Source organism: Bombina bombina, chromosome 1 (genome assembly GCF_027579735.1).
Source record: "Bombina bombina isolate aBomBom1 chromosome 1, aBomBom1.pri, whole genome shotgun sequence".
In the NCBI taxonomy this organism is placed as follows: Eukaryota; Metazoa; Chordata; class Amphibia; order Anura; family Bombinatoridae; genus Bombina; species Bombina bombina.
In genome coordinates this window covers 1351740167-1351762242 of record NC_069499.1, presented here as the reverse complement: position 1 = coordinate 1351762242, position 22076 = coordinate 1351740167, and the positions used below count along the sequence as shown (strand labels likewise).

General features: G+C 38.9%; 1 protein-coding gene across 1 annotated transcript in view; it reads left to right on the top strand.

Moving 5' to 3' along the window:
- Window positions 1-22076, top strand: part of RUSC1 (RUN and SH3 domain containing 1) — a 46620-nt gene that overhangs the window by 10886 nt on the left and 13658 nt on the right. The window contains exons 4-8 of the mRNA XM_053703226.1: window positions 995-1169; window positions 9531-9636; window positions 9922-9968; window positions 11992-13213; window positions 13332-13463. Of these exons, the coding sequence (XP_053559201.1) occupies window positions 995-1169; window positions 9531-9636; window positions 9922-9968; window positions 11992-13213; window positions 13332-13463 (1682 nt within the window). The remainder of the gene's footprint in view (window positions 1-994; window positions 1170-9530; window positions 9637-9921; window positions 9969-11991; window positions 13214-13331; window positions 13464-22076) is intronic.

Below are 22076 nucleotides of genomic sequence, written 5' to 3'. Positions count from 1 at the left end.
AGAAACCAGGCCCATCTAGTCTATGAAGACAACAGTATAAGAAAGTATGGGGAACAGCTAGTATTAGGGAAGTGGAGAGAGCTATAGAAAGGGGAGACTGAAATGTGGAAGAGAGAAGGAGCAGTGGTACTATGGGAGATGGTTAGGAGAGGATGATTTTAGAGGAACTAATGGGGAGATGGCGAGAGCAATGGTAAATAATAGGAGCAAGGGAAAAGATGAAACCGGTATCTGCAACAGGGGAGAAAAAATAAAAAAATGGAGCTACTAAGTAAAAAAATAAAAGACGCAATGGTGGAATGGAGTAAGGATAGATAGTAAGAGGAGACACAGAGATGAAGAAGAGAGATGGAACAATAAAAAAGAGAAGAAGTTGTACAAAGACGTAGAGCATTATGGGAGGGAAAGTATTGATACTATGTAGTCAGAATGATGGAAATGGCGATATAATGATGGGGAAAACGTTACATTAAAAAGTAATAAATTAGTTGGGGGAGAAACAATATGTAGGAAGAGAGCGATGAAGAGGGGAAAGGGAGTGATGGAGAAGAGAGGTAGTGAAGAAGAGGAAAGGGGTGATGAATAGGAGAGGGAGTGATAAAGTGAAGAGAGAGACGACAGGGAATGGTAAAGAGAAGAGGATTTTATAGAGAATAAATGAGGTGATGGGCAAGAGAAGCAGTGATGAAGAGGGAAGGATGGTCATGAGAGAATGATGTAGAGGAGAGATTGTGATGGAGATGAGAAATAGCTATGTAGAGTTGGAGAGGAGAGGGGATGGTGATGGAGTAGACAGGGAGTGATGGAGAGGGCAAGTAGTAATGGAGATAAGAGAGGTGATGAAGAGAAGATTGGGGTGAGGCATAGGTTATAAAGTCAATGGAGTACCAGGTACTGTGAGCATTCTAAAGGGTGCATGTTTGAAAATAAGTTGAGATAGGACATTGTGCACGGAATTAAATGCAATGTATGACAATGTTCTTCTTTGTACCAGGCTCGGCTTGGGGACAGCAGGCTGAGTCCAGAACTTGGGTACCTCATTTTGAATAGCCTGTGTCCATCTCTTTATGCACTGCTCAACAATGGATTGAAGCCTTTCCAGAAGGATGTGATCCTAGGCAGGAGAAGGCTGAGTCCTTGGAGTCTAGTGGAGGCCTCAGTCAAACCAGGTGAGCTCACATTGTCTGATGTCACTGTAAGTTATGATTTCCTTGTCACTGGAGATGACGTGTAATTATACAGTTCTAATGTAGTGTCATTGTTAAGCTACTGTTAATGTATACAAACGCTAAGCAATATCTTTATGAAATACTGAAATCAAACTATACACCAGCTCAGAAAATAATTTGACTCATCATGGGGTCAAAACACACACAATGGTTCCAGTTTTTTATTCTAAAAGTAATATGGACATATAGTAAACAGAATTACACGGATCTGTATATTTAAATAAGAGAAAATAAGATGATAAGATTATTTGATTAAACTATAAGTAGACACATACATGGATGATCTACAGATACTTTGGTAACGAGTCAGCAATCTAAACAACTATTGATCAGTGTCACAAGTTGACCAGAGAAACACTACATTTTGGGGTAGATTTATTAAGCAGTGGATGCTGCTTCCTACCCCGATCATTTCTGGTTCACCAGAAACGGAAGTTACAACCGCTGCTCCTTAACTTCTCTGCCACCTTTTAGGTGGCGGACTGCGATCATCCCGATCCGATCAGTATGATTGACACCCCCTGCTATGTGCAGGGGGCGGCATTGCACAAGCATTTCACAAAAAAAGCTTGTGCACTGTTAAACACAGACAGCGTATGCGCTCGACCTTTAATAAATCTACCCCCTACTCTTGAAACTCTGAAACACCTGCAATGGTGCCAGGCACAAGATAGACTTTGGCATTAGATCTGTAAGGCCTCTGGATAAAATATTTTTACCAAATAACTGAACTTACTATACATGCATAGTAGTAGTAGTAGAATATGCCGTTCCCAAAAAATTAATGAGAAACGTGAGAAAGTCCCATATTTCTGTTGTAGTGGTCTTTATATGATCAAAAAAACAATATAAGCAGAACACTGATTTATCTAAAAATTCAGTATTAGGCTATAGTTTATACACTGGTAATTAAAAATAAATAATAAACCTTTATTGACAGTGCTTAGAAGATACTGTCGAGACGATAAACGCATAGAAGTTTCAGTCATGTATATGGAAGATCATCTTTTAAACATAAAAGGCTAGATTATAAATTGAGCACCAAATATCACTTTTGTGAAAGAGATATTTGCGCTCAACCTAGTATTACCAGCGCACGCAAATGTGCGCTGGTATTACAAGTTAGGTGCAATGCGATCCTTACCTCGTGTTCGCATTGCACGAAAGCATTGCGCTCACGAGAGCACGCTTCCATAGAACTTAACGTAAGACACGGCATGAACTGTATGTGTATATACACATATTAATACATAGATATATATTATTATTATCGGTTATTTGTAGAGCGCCAACAGATTCCGCAGCTCTAATATATATGTATATAACTGTATATTCAAGTGATTTACTATTTGGGTTACATGTCCCTTTAAAGTTAAATAATAGCTTATAACAATAGAGAGAGGGGGCATATGTATCAAGCTCCGAATGGAGCTTGATGCCCCGTGTTTCTGGCGAGCCTGCAGGTTCGCCAGAAACAGCAGTTATGAAGCAGCGGTCACAAAGACCGCTGCACCATAACCTGTCCACCTGCTCTGAGCAGGCAGACAGACATCGCCACAATACAACCCGATCGAGTACGATCGGGTTGATTGACACCCACCTGCTGGCGGCCCATTGGCCGCGAGTCTGCAGGGGGCGGCGTTGCACCAGCAGCTCTTGTGAGCTGCTGGTGCAATGCTGAATACGGCGAGCGTATTGCTCACCGTATTCAGCAAGGTCTGGCGGACCTGATCCGCAGTGTCGGATAAGGTCCGCCAGACCTTGATACATCTGCCCCAGAATGTGAAGCATTTGCAGTAAAACAAGAAAAGAGAGGCGCAACCCCACAACAAGGTAGAATAACTTTTAATTTAAGCTAAAAACAGTTAAGCTAAAAACAGTTAAACACACTCACAAGAGGTCTGCAGATACAGTCTGTGTTAGGTTTAACAACCGGGTTATCAGAGTTTTTTTCTCCCACAGTCCAGGATTTGATCTTGCTGAATCGTGTCTGCAGTAGTCCGCCACAGGCTTCGACCCACAACACATTTCGTTTGCTCCTGAGCAAACTTTTTCAAGAGGATTATACTTTTTTTTTTTAAGAGGATAGTACTCTTCACAGTCTACAGGGGGAAACAAATTTAGATACAGGAATGTTAGATGAACAAGATTGATCCAGTTTGAGTTTACATGGGGAGGAGACTGTTTTTACATAGCCAATTTAAACGCCCCTCCAACTTTAACCCAACTTATGCACAGGGAGAGTATATCTCTATGTTCAATGAAGTTGTAAAGGAAGAGTTTATATACTATTTTAAAAAGCATACTAAGAAAGGATTGCTCAAGTATCAGGACAATTTGTCTCATCAGGAAAGAAAGGCATTAAATTAATTGAAACAAGATACTAATATAGCCATCAGACAAGCGGACAAACATTGAGGGATCGTGATCCAAGATAGAGAGAGTTACCTACAAGAAGCATATAGGCTGTTGGGCAGTGAGGATACGTGCATAAAATTGGACAAGGATCCTACTTCTAGGTTTAATCTTGAACTCAATGAATTAGTCTCCAAAAGGAAGAGAATATGGAATTCTCAATACTGAGGAATCCAATTACATCCTTGTATCTTGTCCTACTGTACCTTTGTTTTATCACCTACCAAAGGTGCATAAGGACAGAACTAATCTTCCCGGATGGCCCATTATATCCGGAATGGGGTCACTGACAAGCAATCTGTCGTGCTATGTAGATTGGTTCCTACAGCCTGTAGTGAAAACTATAAAATCATACTTAAAAGATACCACTGAAACTATTAATGTATTTGAGGGAGTCAGTTGGGAGGAGGATTTCCTCTGGATATCGTGTAATGCCCTGTACACGAGTATTCCCCATGTACAGGGAGTTGAGGCTTTTGAAAAGTATTTTTCTAAATGTAGTACCTTACCCCATGCACAAATCAAATTTTTAGCTAAAGGAATTAAGTTTATACTATCCCACAATTATTTCTCCTTCGAAGGAAAGTACTATCAACAAGTGCAGGGATCATCCATAGGGACTTCCATGGCCCCCTCATATGCCAATATTTATATGGCATCCTTCGAGGAGAAATACATTTGGAATAAAAATGTTGTCATGTACCGTAGGTACATAGAAGACATTTTTATCATCTGGAAGGGAGATGACAAGAAAGCAGCGGGTTTTATGGAACATATCAACAATAATATTTATAATCTCAATTTTACTGGCAAAGTAGATAGAAATAAGATAGAATTTTTGGATCTACTTCTGTTTGTGGACAATACCACAAACAAGACTGTAGTCAAAATTTTTAGAAAGACAACTGATAGTAATGGCTTCTTAAATGCCAGTAGTGGACACCTACCTCAGTGGAAATCTAATATACCCCTAGGACAATTTCTCAGAATTCGCAGGAATTGTACATCCCTAAAAGACTTTGAAGAAGAATCCCTAGTGCTAGAAAAGAAGTTACTACAGAAAGGTTATAATCAGGATTTAATTCAAAAAGCAAAAGAAACAAGTGTAGGCAGATATAGGGAAGACCTGTTGGCGAATAAGATCAAAGCCCCAAAAAAATCCTTTAATGAAGAAGCAAAATTTATTACAACTTTTAATTTAGGGACAGGTTTTATTAAAGCCACCCTTAAGAACATTGGAATATTTTATTATCAGACCCAATCCTAGGGACACATCTTGATAAGAACCCTGTTACAATATTCAAGAAAAATAAAAGTATAAAAAAACATATTAGCTCCTTCCAAGTTACGAGCAAAGAAAGAGCCGAATAAAGGCAATTTATTAGCTTGGTGTACCAACAAAGAGGGGACTTTTAAATGTGGGCGCCTGAATTGCTGCATGTGTGGGTTAGTCCAAAAAGGGGATACCTTTAACAATTGGAATAACACAATGGAATATAAACTTAAACAAAGAGCCTCCTGTGTGTCCATGTATGCGGTATATAGTTTGACCTGCGAATGTAAGAAGATCTATGTGGGTAAAACTAAGAGAAAGGTCAAACGCTGAATATATAAACACATAGAAAACATTAAAAATGGGTTAAAAAATCATAGCGTATCAGATCACTTTAAACGTGTGCATAATAAAAATCCCAAGGGTCTATCGCTTAGAATTTTGGAAGTCATCCCAGCATCAGTTGGCAACAGCCAACAAAGATTGATGCGTCTAAGACAGTGCAAGACCAAGTGGATACATTTAGCCTGGCACCTAAGGGGTTAAATATAGACCTGGACTTGCAGGCATGATATAGATATATACTTTTTTGGTTTTCTTCTTTCAAGTTCCTTTTCCTTAAAGTTTTATGAAATGGGTTTTTATAATCTATATGTTTAATTTAGACATTTTATGAAATATTGTTTGTATACATTTGTCTTCAGATTGAAGTGCATATGACATGTAGTTTAGTCATTCTTTTTCTCTGATAGGGTTAATGAATTTTATTTATTTTGCAAATACATTTATTTTTTAATAATGTGATCTTACATAAAAATATTGCCATGAAATTTAGTTTAAAAAAAAAAAAAAAATTCTTAAATTAAATTTTAAAAATTGAATTCCAATGTTAAATTGTACTATGTACTTATGGTAGGATTTATGACCAATTAATGTTTTTATCTATGCATTTTTTCTTGTATCAATTCACCTGTAATTTATATCGCCAAACCGTTATGTTATAGTTAGTACGTATTATGATATTCTCTATTGTTGCTTCCAAAATAGCCTTAGGCTCATTAATTGTTTATATAGTGAGAGGAGAATCCAAGTAATAACGTATAATGAACCTGATATAAAACCAGCAAGGCCTATAAACACGCCTTGTATTACATCACACAAAGGGCTATATCAGTTAGCAACATTGGATTGGTTAAGGACTCAACCAACTGAAAATCATTAATGCCGACAACGAATATTACATCAGACAAATACACTCCGTGATTGGTTATCATACAGATTGAAGGCCATTATAAGCGGGTATGTATTGATTACAGGAGCAGCGGACTGTAAGCAAACACAAATAATCCTTTTGAAAAAGTTTGCTGATGAGCAAACGAAACAAGTTGGGGGACCAGTGAATGCGGCAAACCTAACACAGAGTTATTGCGGATACTTTTTGAACCTCTTGTGAGTGTGTTTAACAGTATTCTACCTTGATGTGGGGTTGCGCCTCTCTTCTCTTCTACTGGAGATTCTTCTAATTGAGAGTGTGGATGGCACAACTCTGAGTTCGGCAGCACCTGACTGAAAGCGGAATAGGTGGACCATATGAATTGACTGATCGTTTTGCCTAAATACAGACTGAATCTATGTCATTAATCCTAGTAATTTGTCCTCAAGGGAGCTGGTAATTTGCAATCATTGTATGCATTTTTTCAAACTTTTTATTTACTTATATCCTTAGTGTTAGTAGTTTAAAAATTCTTTTTTTACTTTTTTATAATTTATCTGTACATTGCTCATAGGTGAGGGATCTTGTGTACAGGGCCGGATTTACATCTCAGGTGCCTGTAGGCACAAAAACCTGAAGCGCCCCCCCCACCCCCCCCACCCCCCCTAGAAAAAAGTGGAAAAAATGAGGACTTTTTTTTATTATTATTTAGGACAACTAAAAATAAATATTAGATGTAAAATTACATTTTCCCTTTTATGGAGATACACAAATACACACACCAATTGCAATATTTGTTGTAATGGAAGCTACACCAAAAATCAATATTCACTTGACTCAAATGGCCATACAATTTCTATTATGTATAACAAAAACAAATCATGTTAAACTTTTAATGCAAAATATTCTAAAGAAAACCCTATTTAAAGGGACATCAAATGTGACAGTTTGCTGGGCATTTTATTATTGCACTAGTGCTTGCAGAGAAGTGTGTTAGCCTCTTGCAAAAGAGTTAAACACATAGTCAATGTCAGTTCTGAGACAGCAATACACATCTGTGCAGACCCAGATGGGCTCATAGGACATGTTTATTGACAAGCCATTAGTGTATTGCTTTTCTGGAGATGACTTTGACTATGTGCTTAACATTTTGTTGGAGTCAAACACAGTTTTGTGTAAACAATAGCAATATTAAAACTAGCAGCATGCAAGCTCATCACCATCAACAACCTGTGCAGCCAGTGGAAGAAAATATAAAATGTAGGGAAAAAAATCTTGTAAACTCTGATATTTTTGGTACAAACACACACAGATGTTACATTTATTTTGTTCTGAAATATAAATATCATATGATGTTGCTCTCAAAGGAAAACATGGAATATTGTAGATTATATGTAATCCAGGGGTCAACAAATGTGTTTAAAATTAGAATTTAGAAATTCAATGGGAGGGGTTTAGTTTTAATCTTTGCCCCTCTCTCCTTCATGGCTCCCTCAACTGCTGTAACATATTCCCAATGAAACACTCGACTTTGTAGGCACCTGGCAGCACAATTCTTACTAAAATAAATGCCCTCATAAAAAAAAAAAAAAAAAAAAAAAAATTTTTTTTTTTTTTTATTATTGACAGGCAGGCGCCCCTCACTGCAAGGCGCCTGTAGGCACATGCCTACTGTGCCTAATGGGAAATCCGGCCCTGCTTGTGTAATTATTGCCTTTTATTGAGAATTTTACTTTCTGAATACCCTCTCCTATTATCTGCCCTACTCATTTAAAATCTTTATCCATCAGCTGCGCTGTGAATATTTTGTGGTTCTAATTTAGAATGTGAAAGTGACACTGAACCCAAATGTTTTTCTTTTGTGATTCAAATAAAGCAGCAATTTTAAGCAACTTTCTAATTTACTCCTATTATCATATTTTCTTCATTCTCTTGGTATGTTTATTTGAAAAGCAAGAATGTAAGTTTAGATGCTGGCCCATTTTTGGTGAACAACCTGGGTTGTCCTTGCTGATTGGACAGCACCAATAAACAAGTGCTGTCCATGGTCTGAACCAAAAATGTGCCTTCTTTTTCAAATAAAGATAGCAAGAGAACAAAGAAAAATTGATAATAGGAGTAAATTAGAAAGTTGCTTCAAATTGCATGCTCTATCTGAACCATGAAAGAAACAAAGTAAAGGGGGGGGGGGGGGGGTTATGGGATAGCGCTAAAAAAGCTGAGAGGAAAATCTGATTAAAATTCAATTGAAATTTATATTTTGGATACTATGTCCAAGGATCTAGTAAAGTAATATGGCAGTATATTATCGCCAGAAAAATAAATGTGTAGCAGCTAAAATGTGTGAAAATAAGTAATAAAGTAGATATCTTAACGAGATTGAGATGATTAAATAGTATAAATATTATAAATCCTCTATATTTCAAGTAATACCTAAATTTTCTGAGTATTCTAAATAAAGGAACAAGATATATTGAATCAGATAATTACAATTTATTTGTTAGCAGTCCGAATATAATATTATGAAAAGAATGAAGATAAAATTAAAAATAAAAATAAAAAGATGCCGGCATCAATAGAATAGTTAAAAAACACTTATAATTAATAAAGAACTATCGCAATATAATTAATAGACACGATGGTATACATCTGAAAGTAACCCACAAATGTATCAAACATTCATCACAAGTGTATAGGGAACTTTGTATCTTTGATAGTTCAAATGATCCGTGACAGATTCAAGTGTATCCTCTGGTTAATATTAACCCAAGAGTGATTGGCAGACGTCCAAATAAGAAAATCGTGTCACTTATATAACAAACTGTTACAGTGTTATTTGCTCTGTAAAACCTGCTCCTGTACTGTGGTCCGTGCAGCGTTCAGCGTCCAATGTAAACCGCCAAAGCAGTGTTTACTTGCTTGTGATGTAACCAGCTCCTGCACTTTGATCCGTTCAGCGTCCAATGCAAACCGCCTAGGCAGTGTTTCCCCGCTAGTGATAGAAACTGGCCTGGGTGAAAGTTCAAACAGGTTCCGTCTGAATGTGCCTATGTTCTAACGGCACAAGTTTAGAATTAATGATTAGTAGGGTGGGTCCGTATGAATAGTTCCTGGGACAGGGATTACATATACAGAGAGAGCACGTATATTAGAACTGCTCAATGTACCTGTCCTATCTACTACCGGTAACACACCCAATACTGAGTTTAATAAATCTCCAATGTCAGTAAGCAAATTCTCATGTCCCTCATGAAAGAAACAATTTGGGTTCAGTGTCCCTTGAAGCATTCTTGTAAATATGTCCATATTGAAGCTTGATTATGCATTGTAATAAATAATATGCACAGTGGAAATTAAGTCTGAGTACTAATTTATGATACTGAATTGTACTCTCTTTTAGGATCAACTAAGGAAACCATACACAATCTGTTCTGTGCTGTCAGCCACCTTTCCCAACTCAGAGATCCCAAAAGGAGGTTTAATGCCTTCATATTCGGTCTACTGAAGTAAGGAGAAACATCATTGAGTTTGCTTGCTCACGTGTGTGTGTGTGTGTGAGTTTGAATGTTGAGAGTTCAATTGGAGGTGAGAGAGCCACAGGGAGTATGTGTTTATTGGATGAGTACACATTTTAGATATGTAGGAGTGGAGGATGCCCTTGGATGTGTGTGTATGTGGGAGGAGAATTACTTTAGTAGTGTTTATATAAGAAAGCTGTGAAGACCACACCAGCAGGAATGTGTGTGTCCTACACTGACAAATAACTTTTTTTCTTTTACATTTATTTGTAGCACAAAACAACTGGATACCTGGATATCACATATGAATCAAAACTATGGTGAGAATGCTGGAAAAAAAAATATATTTATTGAAAACAAATGTATTTATTTTTTATAACCTTCATATGTTTCTAAAATTCGCTGTGTGGATGAGAATTGTAGTATCAGTCTTTCCACTTACCTCAGTGTCATCTAGCTTTTTTTCACCACCCCTTGAGCACCCCCCAGTCCTGTCCTACTAGATCTTAGCATTATTCTTGTAGTGATGCCTTCCACTGTAACTGTACTATCCCCTAGAAACTAAACAAATATTGATATAATTCGATGCAACAGCATTATTCCCTTAGAATGAGACAAGCAGCAATGCTTGACCGTTATATTGCATCTTGTGCTCCTTAAATTATCTCCGACATCACACAGGGAAATTTAACTCACATTTGAGCAGGTATCCCAATGGTGGTGTGGGAGTTACTGGAGAGGTTTAATGTTGAGTCTACCTTCAAATAGCCATTACTTTCGGTTGGGGGAGCCCTTGATTTGGGGTACTTTGATTCATTATTTTTTATGAAGAGGTCACATTGGGGATTCCGTAGGAGGTTCTATTGTGGTGGGTCGGGCCACAATGGGTAGAAGTAGAACCCGAATGTGGGTTCCACAGGAATGGGTGGTTTTGTGAATGAGGGTCTTATGGCAGATAGGTGGTTAATAGAGTCAGGGGCTATTGCAGCATTAGAATTTTAGTTAGGTGGATGTATTGCAGTAGTGGAGCATTAAAGGGATATGAAATCCAAACATTTTCGTTTGTAATTCAGTCAGAATGTACACTTTTAAACAACTTTCTAATTTACTTCTATTATAACATTTTTTTCGTTTTGTTGGTATCTTTTGATGAAAAGCAGGGATGTAAGCTCAAAAACATGCCCATATCTGGAGCACTATTTGGCAAAGGTTTTGCAAGAATGTTATCCATGTGCGAGAGCACTAGGTGGCAATACTATTTTCTGTCATGTAGTCTTCCAGACACCTACCTAGGTATCTCTTCGACAAAGAATACCATGGGAACAAAGCATATTTTTGTATGCTCTGCCTAAATCACAAAAGAAAATGTTTGGGTTTCATATCCTTTTAACATTGAAAGGATAAGGGAGGGGTTCTGAGCTTCTAGGAGGCACATTGTCTTTTAAATGATATCCTGGGATATATGATAAAATGTATGAGAAATGTTATTAAATCCCAGTTTTCACTAGAGAATTGTTTTGGATGTCTGATGGGCCAGTTTGAGTTCTCCAGGGGAAGAGAAAGAGAGAGTGAAAGACAAAGGTAGGGAGACTAAGGGCCCAATGAGCTAAAGTTCTCCGCTCAGGTGAGATGATCTAAAAAGTCTCATCAGTATGGTGAGGTCCCTCAAAACATTTTAGAAACTAGAGATTTACCTTGAGAGGTGTTTATCTCAGATTGCAGGGTTGTCAAGGTAAGGGAGAGACTTCTATATTACAATATAAAGTCTAAATAAATCCCAAATAATTTTGTGTGATTTCTCTCCATGCCAGCAAGTTTTTGATCATTAGGCCCTAAGAAAGAGAAGGGACAAGAAAAGAGAGCTCAAAAGAGGAAGCGAGAGAAATAGAGGAAGAGCGAACAAGAGTGAAAGCAAAAGACAGGAAGGGAAGAAACAAGCAAGAGGTAAAAGGAGAATGTGGGAAACATGAGAGTAGAGTTTGAGGACACGTGGGAAAAGAAAGAACAGGTGAAACAGAGAGAGGGAGAAGTAGCAACCAAGTGGTAAATTCAGAGGGATGAACAAGAAATATACCAGGAGTGTTTGTGCTTTTTACATTTTAAAGGAATTTTTTTACTATTAAAGTTTACCTTTTAATAACAACTAAATAATTAGATAGATTTTGTGAGTAATTACAAATGCTAGCGGAACTATTTGGCATGCAGTGAATTAAATAATAGGGGCAGTACACTGGCTTTTTCCATTTGAGTTTACCCTTTGAAAATCCTACATGGAATGAATTTATGTGGTTAGCAAAAATGCAGTTTGTGTTCTAATGTTCTTTATCCCTTCTCTTACTTTAGACTTGTTCTCCATCTTTTTTGATCCTACCGCATTCCTAGCTCTGGCTTCAGGCTCTAACCCAGAACTGTGTGAGGAGCTGCTCTTGACATTGCAGCCTCTTTCAGCTCTAACCTTTCACCTGGACCTGCTATTTGAGCATCACCACCTTCCCTTGCCAGATCCTTCGGTTTCACCACGGTTGGTTACCCATGGGCAGGGAGATACATGGGGAAGAGCCTCACTACAACATATATTTCACTGGGGTGGACAACTTGCACACAGCCTAGTACACAATGCAGAGCAAAAGAGGTTCCCTGCTGGCAGGGAAAATTCACAGAACAGGTCCACTCTTCATACAGATATTTCACAGGACCAGTCTGCTCTTTCCAGAGATTCCCCACAGGACTCATACTCTCTTCTTAGTGATACCCGTCAAGACTCGCAATCCTCTCCAAGTGACACTCCACAAGATGTGCCTTCTTCTAATAAAATTAAGCATGATTCATCCTCTCCTGATGGAGAAAATACAGATGGCTTATCCCCACCTGTCAGTGAAATCACACAGGACTTATCCTCCCGCACAACAGAAATTCAACAGAATTTGCCATGTGCTTCTAAAGAAGAAGAACATGGTTCATCTTGCTCTCCCAAAGACAACCAACAGGATTTATTGGTCGACAAAAAAAATGCCACACAAGTCTTGTCCCCTTTATCCAGTGAAACTGCACAGGAGTTGATCTCTTCGCTGAGTGATACAATACACAACATTTTGTCTCCACACACTGAAACCCCACAAGACTCAAGCAGTAGATGGTGGGGACATCTTGCCCAGGCTTCACGAGTGTACATGCCCTCAAGCATAGAAACCTTTCCTTTCACAAGATGGAGTAAACTAAGAAGCTGGGGGACACCAGAGAGAGAACAAGAAGCCACAAATGTAAAACAGGAGGGCATCACAGGGAAAGGGGAAACATTTGCAATAACCTCTCAAAATACAACAAAGATTGTGGATTGCAGGGAAGAACCAGCATTGGACCAGTACATTATGGAGTCATCAAGGACTTTCCCCCATACTCACATAGGCCCTACGCAAAAAAATGCATATTGTACCACATATTCAAGCCATATAAAGACTGCTGAATTGCCTCAGAACACTGAAGGATGGGGTTCTTGGTTTGGGCATCTTTTCGGAGCAAATACCTTCCCCAACAAAGAGATGGAAACAAAAAATGTTAAATCCAGGTGAGTTAAAGGAGACAGTAAATATTTACCATGGTAACTGTGAGGATGAATTACTTTGTAGGGGGTGAACTAATCATAGAACATGAAGTAACATTTCCCTCACTTGCTTTCTTCTTAGACGGCCCTCGAGTTGGCTACAACCTAATATTAATGTTTTTGATCTGGTAAAAAAACCCTTGATGCCAGAAAGATTACCTCTACCACAGAAAGCCAGTGGAGATGGGCATCAGAATTCCAGCAAACATGAAAGGTAATCTCCATTATGTATTACGTATATTACAAAGTTACACATGCTATATAAACCAGCCAAGAAAAAGGGATTTCTGTATAAACAAATGTCGTATGGAAATAGTGTCAAATGATTCATGTACAGAAAAAGAAAATAACCTTGTGTTACCCATACATTTATGTTTCATATTTCAGCAATATTTTGGAACTACTCAGTACTTTTTCCCAAGTCATTTAGGGACCTATGATCTAAAGGTCTATGGGCTGGCGAGTTTGCCAGTCCTTCTATTTCCCTGGTGGCATGATCTAAAGCCAGCTTTTATCCTGAAAATGGGGTGTCTCGCTAAGGGGCCTATACTGCATTTTCGTATGAAAAGTGCAAAATAAACTTTGGATTTTAAACAGCATATAAAACAAATAATTGAACCATTCACACAAAAATAAGGAGGAACAATATGTATTGTTAAGGTGCATCAAACATCGTAACAAAATTGTTCACCAGAGATCTTATTTTATCATAAATGTAAAATTTGTAGCCAAATTATACAGGAATAAATCGTATTATCTATGCGTAGCATAAATTGCAATTTAAGTACACTGGATGCGCAAAAAAGCAAGAGATTTGTACTTAAAAGTACAAAATACAAAGCGTAATTTATTTATTTTAAGTAAAATGGGCGGAACATGGGCGTATATACAGTTGTCTCGCTAATCCCAGCATAAATCTGTAAAGATATTCGCACTACAGATCTCACAGTTTTTTCTTTACATCTAAAAGGTGACAAGCTTTTCTCAAAACACTGAAAATACTTATAACCCAAATAGAAAAACACATGCATACCAAATATAGGCAATTGCAAAGTTATAAAAATGTTTTAAATTAAGCTTATAATTAAACAATCAATAAAGCAAACAATTATGTGGCTGGTACATTACTGTTAATTTACAACCTCAATATATTTTGTAAATACCTCTTTTGCTCATTCTTTTATAGATGAGCTCTAGGTACAGTCAAGTCCCAAAAGCTAAACCTAGGAGGTTCATATGCTAATTTCTTAGACCTTAAAGGCCGCCTCTAATCTAAATGCATTTTTATAGTTTTTCAACACTAGAGGGCATTAGTTCACGTGTTTCATATAGATAACATTGAGCTCATGCACGTGAATTTACCACGGAGTCAGCTCTGATTGGCTAAAATGCAAGTCTGTCAAAAGAACTGAAAAAAGGGGACAGTCTGCTGAAGCTTAGATACAAGGTAATTACAGAGGTACAACATGTATAATTATAACTGTGTTGGTTATGCAAAACTGGGGAATTGGTAAGTAAGGGATTATCTATCTTTTAAAACAACAAAAATTCTGGTGTTGACTGTCCCTTTAAAACAAAACTCACTGGGCCCCAGGGTAAAGTCTGTGGCAGGGCCTTTCTCATTTGAACAGCACCCCTCTCATAGCATAGTTAATGAGCATTATATATATATATATATATATATATATATATATACTGAGTGTATATATATATATATATATATACACATATACAACAAGCACATGCATACATAAACACACACACACATATAAAACATATATACATGAACACACACACACATACATAAACACATGCACACATAAATGCATACACACATACATACAACAAACATGCACACATATAAACATACACCCATAAACACAAACACACCCATATATATATATATATATATATAATACAAAAGGGAGAAGAGAAGGAGGTGTATAAGGAGGAGGTGTATAAACTATTTAAACCTACACAGTTAGGGAATGCAGAAAAAAGCAAATCATACATGCATTTAACTTTGTCAATGCCCATGTTGCCATAGGAACCTGACAGCAAACCGCAAGCTCGCGGGTACCTCACGTTCCTATGGCAACATGGGGATTGACGAGTGACATCATCACCGTGTGCACGCAAATGGGGGGCGGTCTTGTGAGAATCAGCGGAATGGCGCGAATGACGGATGCACACCGGTGGGTAGTTAGGTTAGTTTAGAGGGTATATTATGGTGTCTTTTCATGTTCATTGTTTTGTCTGTTTGGCCTCCACTGAAGAAAGCTCCTGCTTTGTATCTGAAGGTTTACTGCCAGATCTTGGATACTACTGCGCTTTTACATTATTGACCTGCAGAGCACAAGGGAATGTTTGCTGTTGGTGTGCATTATTCCTACCTAGCGTGATATATAGAGCTTGTAAGTGAGTGCTGGACTTTCTCTGTGTGTTTTATTAATTTGTTTTGTAATTTTCCCTATGGTTCTTGCACCCAGACCTGTCTGGGGTTAACTGCTTGTGGCTCTGGGGACAGCACAGCTTCCTGTGAGTGCCAGTGGCACCCAGGGCTGAGCATGTTGCAGGGTCATTGGATGTGTACCCGGTCCGGCATGAGAGTGCAGTTCCCTTCCGTGTTTTGTATATGTCTAGGGTGATTACCTATTCCTGTGCACCCTTTTTTTTGTTTTCAGTTTGTTTGGATTTGAAAGCTTGCATTGTGTGGCTGTTTTAGGGTCTCAGGTATTGGAGAGGACCTTGACGTGGTACCTGAGCTTGTCCCATTTGGCCAGATGCGGTGACTAACCTTTCCATTTTTGCTTTTAAATCTTAGCTGAGAGCTTGTAAGTGAGTGCTGGGTTTTCTCTGTGTGTTGTATTAATTTGTTTTGTAATTTTCCCTATGGTTCTTGCACCCAGACCTGTCTGGGGTTAACTGCTTGTGGCTCTGGGGACAGCACAGCTTCCTGTGAGTTCCAGTGGCACCCAGGGCTGAGCATGTTGCAGGGTCATAGGATGTGTACCCGGTCCGGCATGAGAGTGCAGTTCCCTTCCGTGTTTTGTATATGTCTAGGGTGATTACATATTCCTGTGCACCCTTTTTTTGTTTTCAGTTTGTTTGGATTTGAAAGCTTGCATTGTGTGGCTGTTTTAGGGTCTCAGGTATTGGAAAGGACCTTGACGTGGTACCTGAGCTTGTCCCATTTGGCCAGATGCGGTGACTAACCTTTCCATTTTTGCTTTTAAATCTTAGCTGAGAGCTTGTAAGTGAGTGCTGGGTTTTCTCTGTGTGTTGTATTAATTTGTTTTGTAATTTTCCCTATGGTTCTTGCACCCAGACCTGTCTGGGGTTAACTGCCTGTGGCTCTGGGGACAGCACAGCTTCCTGTGAGTGCCCGTGAGCACCCAGGGCTGAGCATGTTGCAAGGTAATGGGATGTGTACCCGGTCCGGTATGAGAGTGCAGTCCCCTTCCGTGTTTTGTATATGTCTAGGGTGATTACATAAGCCTGTGCACCCTTCCCTTGTTCCCAGTTTGTTTGGATTTGAGAGCTTGCATTGTGTGGCTGTTTTAGGGTCCCAGGTATTGGAAAGGACCTTGATGTGGTACCTGGGCTTGTCCCATTTGGCCAAATGCGGTAACTAACCTTACCATTTTTGCTTTTAAATCTTAGCTGAGAGCTTGTAAGTGAGTGCTGGACTTTCTCTGTGTGTTATATATATATATATATATATATATATATATACACATACACACATGTACCCATATAAGCATACTCACACACATATATAAACATATACACAGACACATATAGACACACACACAGATAAACAAACACACATACAAACAGAAATATACACACACCCACTTAAACACATGCACACACACATATGTAAACATACACACACATACACATGAACACATATAAACAAACACACACACAGGGCCAGATTACAAGTGGATCAGTATTTAACACTTGCACGCTAACTCCGCTAGAAGTAAGCTTTTTGCGCGCGTCGGGTAACACTTGTATTATAAGTTGAAAGTAAAAAGTTTTCGCATTCATGCTAGCCTGATGTGCAAGAAGCCGAACTTTGAATATTGCGATCGTGTAAACAAATTCCCCCATAGAAGTCAAGGAGCAAAAAAGTGGGAAAAAACACTGTACTCGCCCACAAACCTGATCGCATATTCGCAAATGCGCTAACCCAAAATGAAAATATGAATATTTCACATTCCAATGTTCTTCACATAGTAAAATTTGTTCTATTCTTAAATACATATTTCTACACAGTATATATCTGATGGTATTTTGGTACAATATATATCTATACCTATATATATGTAAGATTATATATAGGTATAGATATATACAGATATATATAGGAATATATATTCAAAAATACATATAACATATTCTGCTATGTGCAGAACATTGGAATGTGAAATATTTACAATAAATACACAGTATAACACTTTATTAAATATGATTATTGCATAAATATGCTTTTTCATGTTTTAATCTACTTGACTGCAAAGGACAAATGCACTTAAATATATATGTCAATATATGTATACATATGTATTTATGTGTATATATATATGTCTGTAAATACATAAATACACATATAAATACATAAATACATATGTGCACACATGTATACATACCTATTTAGACATGTATATGTATGTAACTCTATGTTAAAGCCCTTTGGCTGCCTTTTTTGTTCCAACACCTGAGACCTCATATATTTGAGCCCTTATAACTTTTTTATGTAATATAATTTTTATCAGAATGTGTTATTATGAGTGTAACTGTACAGTTAAATGTATTTTTGATGTGTTTTGTGAAACATTTTCTCTTGTAAGGTGTATCCAGTCCACGGATCATCCATTACTTGTGGGATATTCTCATTCCCAACAGGAAGTTGCAAGAGGATACCCACAGCAGAGCTGTTATATAGCTCCCCCCCCTCACTACCATACCCAGTCATTCTCTTGCAACTCTCAACGCGCATGGAGGTAGTAAGAGGAGTGGTGAAAAATAGTTAGTTTATTTCCTTCAATCAAAAGTTTGTTATTTTTAAATAGTACCGGAGTTGTGCTATTTTATCTCAGGCAGAGATAGAAGAAGAATCTGCCTGAGTTTTCTATGATCTTAGCAGGTTGTAACTAAGATCCATTGCTGTTCTCACATATGTCTGAGGAGAGAGGTAACTTCAGAGGGAGAATGGCGTGCAGTTTACTCTGCTTGAGGTATGTGCAGTTATAATTTTTTCTAGGATTGGAAATGCTAGAAAATGCTGCTGATACCTGATAAATGTAAGTTAAGCCTGAATACAGTGATTTAATAACGACTGGTATCATGCTTGCTTTCAGGGGTTATACCCTTATAGAAATGCTATATAAAACGTTTGCTGGCATGTTTAATCGTTTTTTATATATGCTTGGTGATAAAACTTTATTGGGGCCTAATTTTTTTCCACATGGCTGGCTTTATTTTTTGCTTAGAAACAGTTTCCTGAGGCTTTCCACTGTTGTAATATGAGTGGGAGGGGCCTATTTTAGCGCTTTTTTGCGCAGTTAAAATTACAGACTGAGACATCCAGTTTTCCTCAGAAGTTCCCTGAATGCTACAGGACATCTCTAAAGGGTCTAAAATCGTTTATTGGAGAAGGTAGGAGCCACAGTAGAGCTGTGGCAATTTGTTGTGACTGTTAAAAAACGTCTATGTCGTTTTTTTGATCCGTTTTTTGAACTAAGGGGTTAATCATCCATTTGCAAGTGGGTGCAATGCTCTGTTAGCCTATTACATACACTGTAAAAATTTTGTTTGTGTAACTGCCTTTTTTCACTGTTTTTCAAATTTTGACAAAATTTGTTTCTCTTAAAGGCACAGTATTTGCTTGTTAACTTGATTTAAAGTGTTTTCCAACCTTGCTAGTCTCATTGCTAGTCTGTATAAACATGTCTGACATAGAGGAAACTCCTTGTTCATTATGTTTAAAAGCCATGGTGGAACCCCCTCTTAGAATGTGTACCAATTGTACTGATTTCACTTTAAGCAATAAAGATCATATTTTGTCTAACGGGGAAGTTATGCCGACTAACTCTCCCCACGTGTCGGATCCTTTGACTCCCACTCAAGGGACTCACGCTGAAATGGCGCCAAGTATATCTAGGGCACCCATAGCGTTTACTTTACAAGACATGGCAGCAGTCATGGATAATACACTGTCAGCGGTATTAGCCAGACTACCTGAATTTAGAGGTAAGCGAGATAGCTCTGGGGTTAGACGAAATGCAGAGCATACTGACGCTTTAAGAACCATGTCTGATACTGCCTCACAATATGCTGAAGCTGAGGAAGGAGAACTTCAGTCTGTGGGTGATGTTTCTGATTCAGGAAGGGTACCTGATTCTGATATTTCTACATTTAAATTTAAGCTTGAACACCTCCGCGTGTTACTTAAGGAGGTTTTAGCTGCTCTGAATGACTGTGACACAATTGCAGTGCAAGAGAAATTGTGTAGACTGGATAAATACTATGCAGTGCCGGTGTGTACTGATGTTTTTCCAATACCTAAAAGGTTTACAGAAATTATTACTAAGGAATGGGATAGACCAGGTGTGCCGTTCTCTCCCCCTCCTATTTTTAGAAAAATGTTTCCTATAGACGCCACCACACGGGACTTATGGCAGACAGTCCCTAAGGTGGAGGGAGCAGTTTCTACTTTAGCAAAGCGTACTACTATCCCTGTCGAGGAAAGTTGTTCTTTTTCAGATCCAATGGATAAAAAATTAGAAGGTTACCTTAAGAAAATATTTAGTCAACAAGGTTTTATCCTACAGCCCCTTGCATGCATTGCCCCTGTCACTGCTGCTGCGGCGTTCTGGTTTGAGTCTCTGGAAGAGGCCTTACAGGTAGCGACTCCATTGGATGACATACTTGGCAAACTTAGGGCACTTAAGCTAGCCAATTCTTTTGTTTCTGATGCCATTGTTCATTTGACTAAACTAACGGCTAAGAATTCTGGTTTTGCTATACAGGCGCGCAGGGTGCTATGGCTTAAATCATGGTCAGCTGACGTGACTTCAAAATCTAAGCTGCTTAACATTCCCTTCAAGGGGCAGACCTTATTCGGGCCTGGTTTGAAGGAGATTATTGCTGATATCACTGGAGGAAAAGGCCATGCCCTTCCTCAGGACAGGTCCAAATCCAGGGCCAAACAGTCTAATTTTCGTGCCTTTCAAAACTTCAAGGCAGGTGCGGCATCAACCTCCTCTAATGCAAGACAAGAGGGAACTGTTGCTCAGTCCAAGGCGGTCTGGAGGCCTAACCAGACCTGTAACAAAGGTAAGCAGGCTAAAAAACCTGCTGCTGCCTCTAAGACAGCATGAAGGAACGGCCCCTTATCCGATAACGGATCTAGTGGGGGGCAGACTTTCACTCTTCGCCCAGGCATGGGCAAGAGATGTTCAGGATCCCTGGGCGTTGGAAATTATATCTCAGGGATATCTTCTGGACTTCAAAGTTTCTCCCCCAAAAGGGAGATTTCACCTTTCACAATTATCTGCAAACCAGATAAAGAGAGAGGCATTCTTACACTGTGTACGAGACCTCCTAGTTATGGGAGTGATCCATCCAGTTCCAAAAGAGGAACAAGGACAGGGTTTTTACTCAAATCTGTTTGTGGTTCCCAAAAAGGAGGGAACCTTCAGACCAATTTTGGATCTAAAGATCTTAAACAAATTCCTCAGAGTTCCATCATTGAAGATGGAAACTATTTGTACCATCCTGCCTATGATCCAGGAGGGTCAATATATGACTACAGTGGATCTAAAGGATGCTTATCTTCACATTTCGATACACAAAGATCATCATCGGTTTCTCAGGGTTTGCCTTTCTGGACAGGCATTAACAGTTTGTAGCTCTTCCTTTTGGATTAGCTACAGCCCCAAGAATCTTCACGAAGGTTCTAGGGTTGCTTCTGGCGGTTCTAAGGCCGCGGGGCATTTCGGTGGCCCCTTATTTAGACGACATCCTGATACAGGCGTCAAACTTCCAGATTGCCAAGTCTCATACGGACATAGTACTGGCATTTCTGAGGTCGCATGGGTGGAAAGTGAACGAGGAAAAGAGTTCTCTATCCCCACTCACAAGAGTTTCCTTCCTAGGGACTCTGATAGACTCTATAGAAATGAAAATTTACCTGACGGAGTCCAGGTTATCAAAGCTTCTAAATTCCTGCCGTATTCTTCATTCCATTCCACGCCCTTCGGTGGCTCAGTGCATGGAAGTAATCGGCTTAATGGTAGCGGCAATGGACATAGTGCCGTTTGCACGCTTACAACTCAGACCGCTGCAACTATTCATGCTCAGTCAGTGGAACGGGGATTACACAGATTTGTCCCCTCTACTAAATCTGGATCAAGAGACCAGGGATTCTCTTCTCTGGTGGATATCTTGGGTCCATCTGTCCAAAGGTATGACCTTTCGCAGGCCAGATTGGACAATTGTGACGACAGATGCCAGCCTTCTAGGTTGGGGTGCAGTCTGGAACTCCCTGAAGGCTCAGGGATCGTGGACTCAGGAGGAGTCACTCCTTCCAATAAATATTCTGGAATTGAGAGCGATATTCAATGCTCTTCAAGCTTGGCCTCAGTTAGCAACTCTGAGATTCATCAGATTTCAGTCGGACAACATCACGACTGTGGCTTACATCAACCATCAAGGGGGAACAAGAAGTTCCCTAGCGATGTTAGAAGTCTCAAAGATAATACGCTGGGCTGAGATTCACTCTTGCCACCTATCAGCTATCCATATCCCAGGTGTA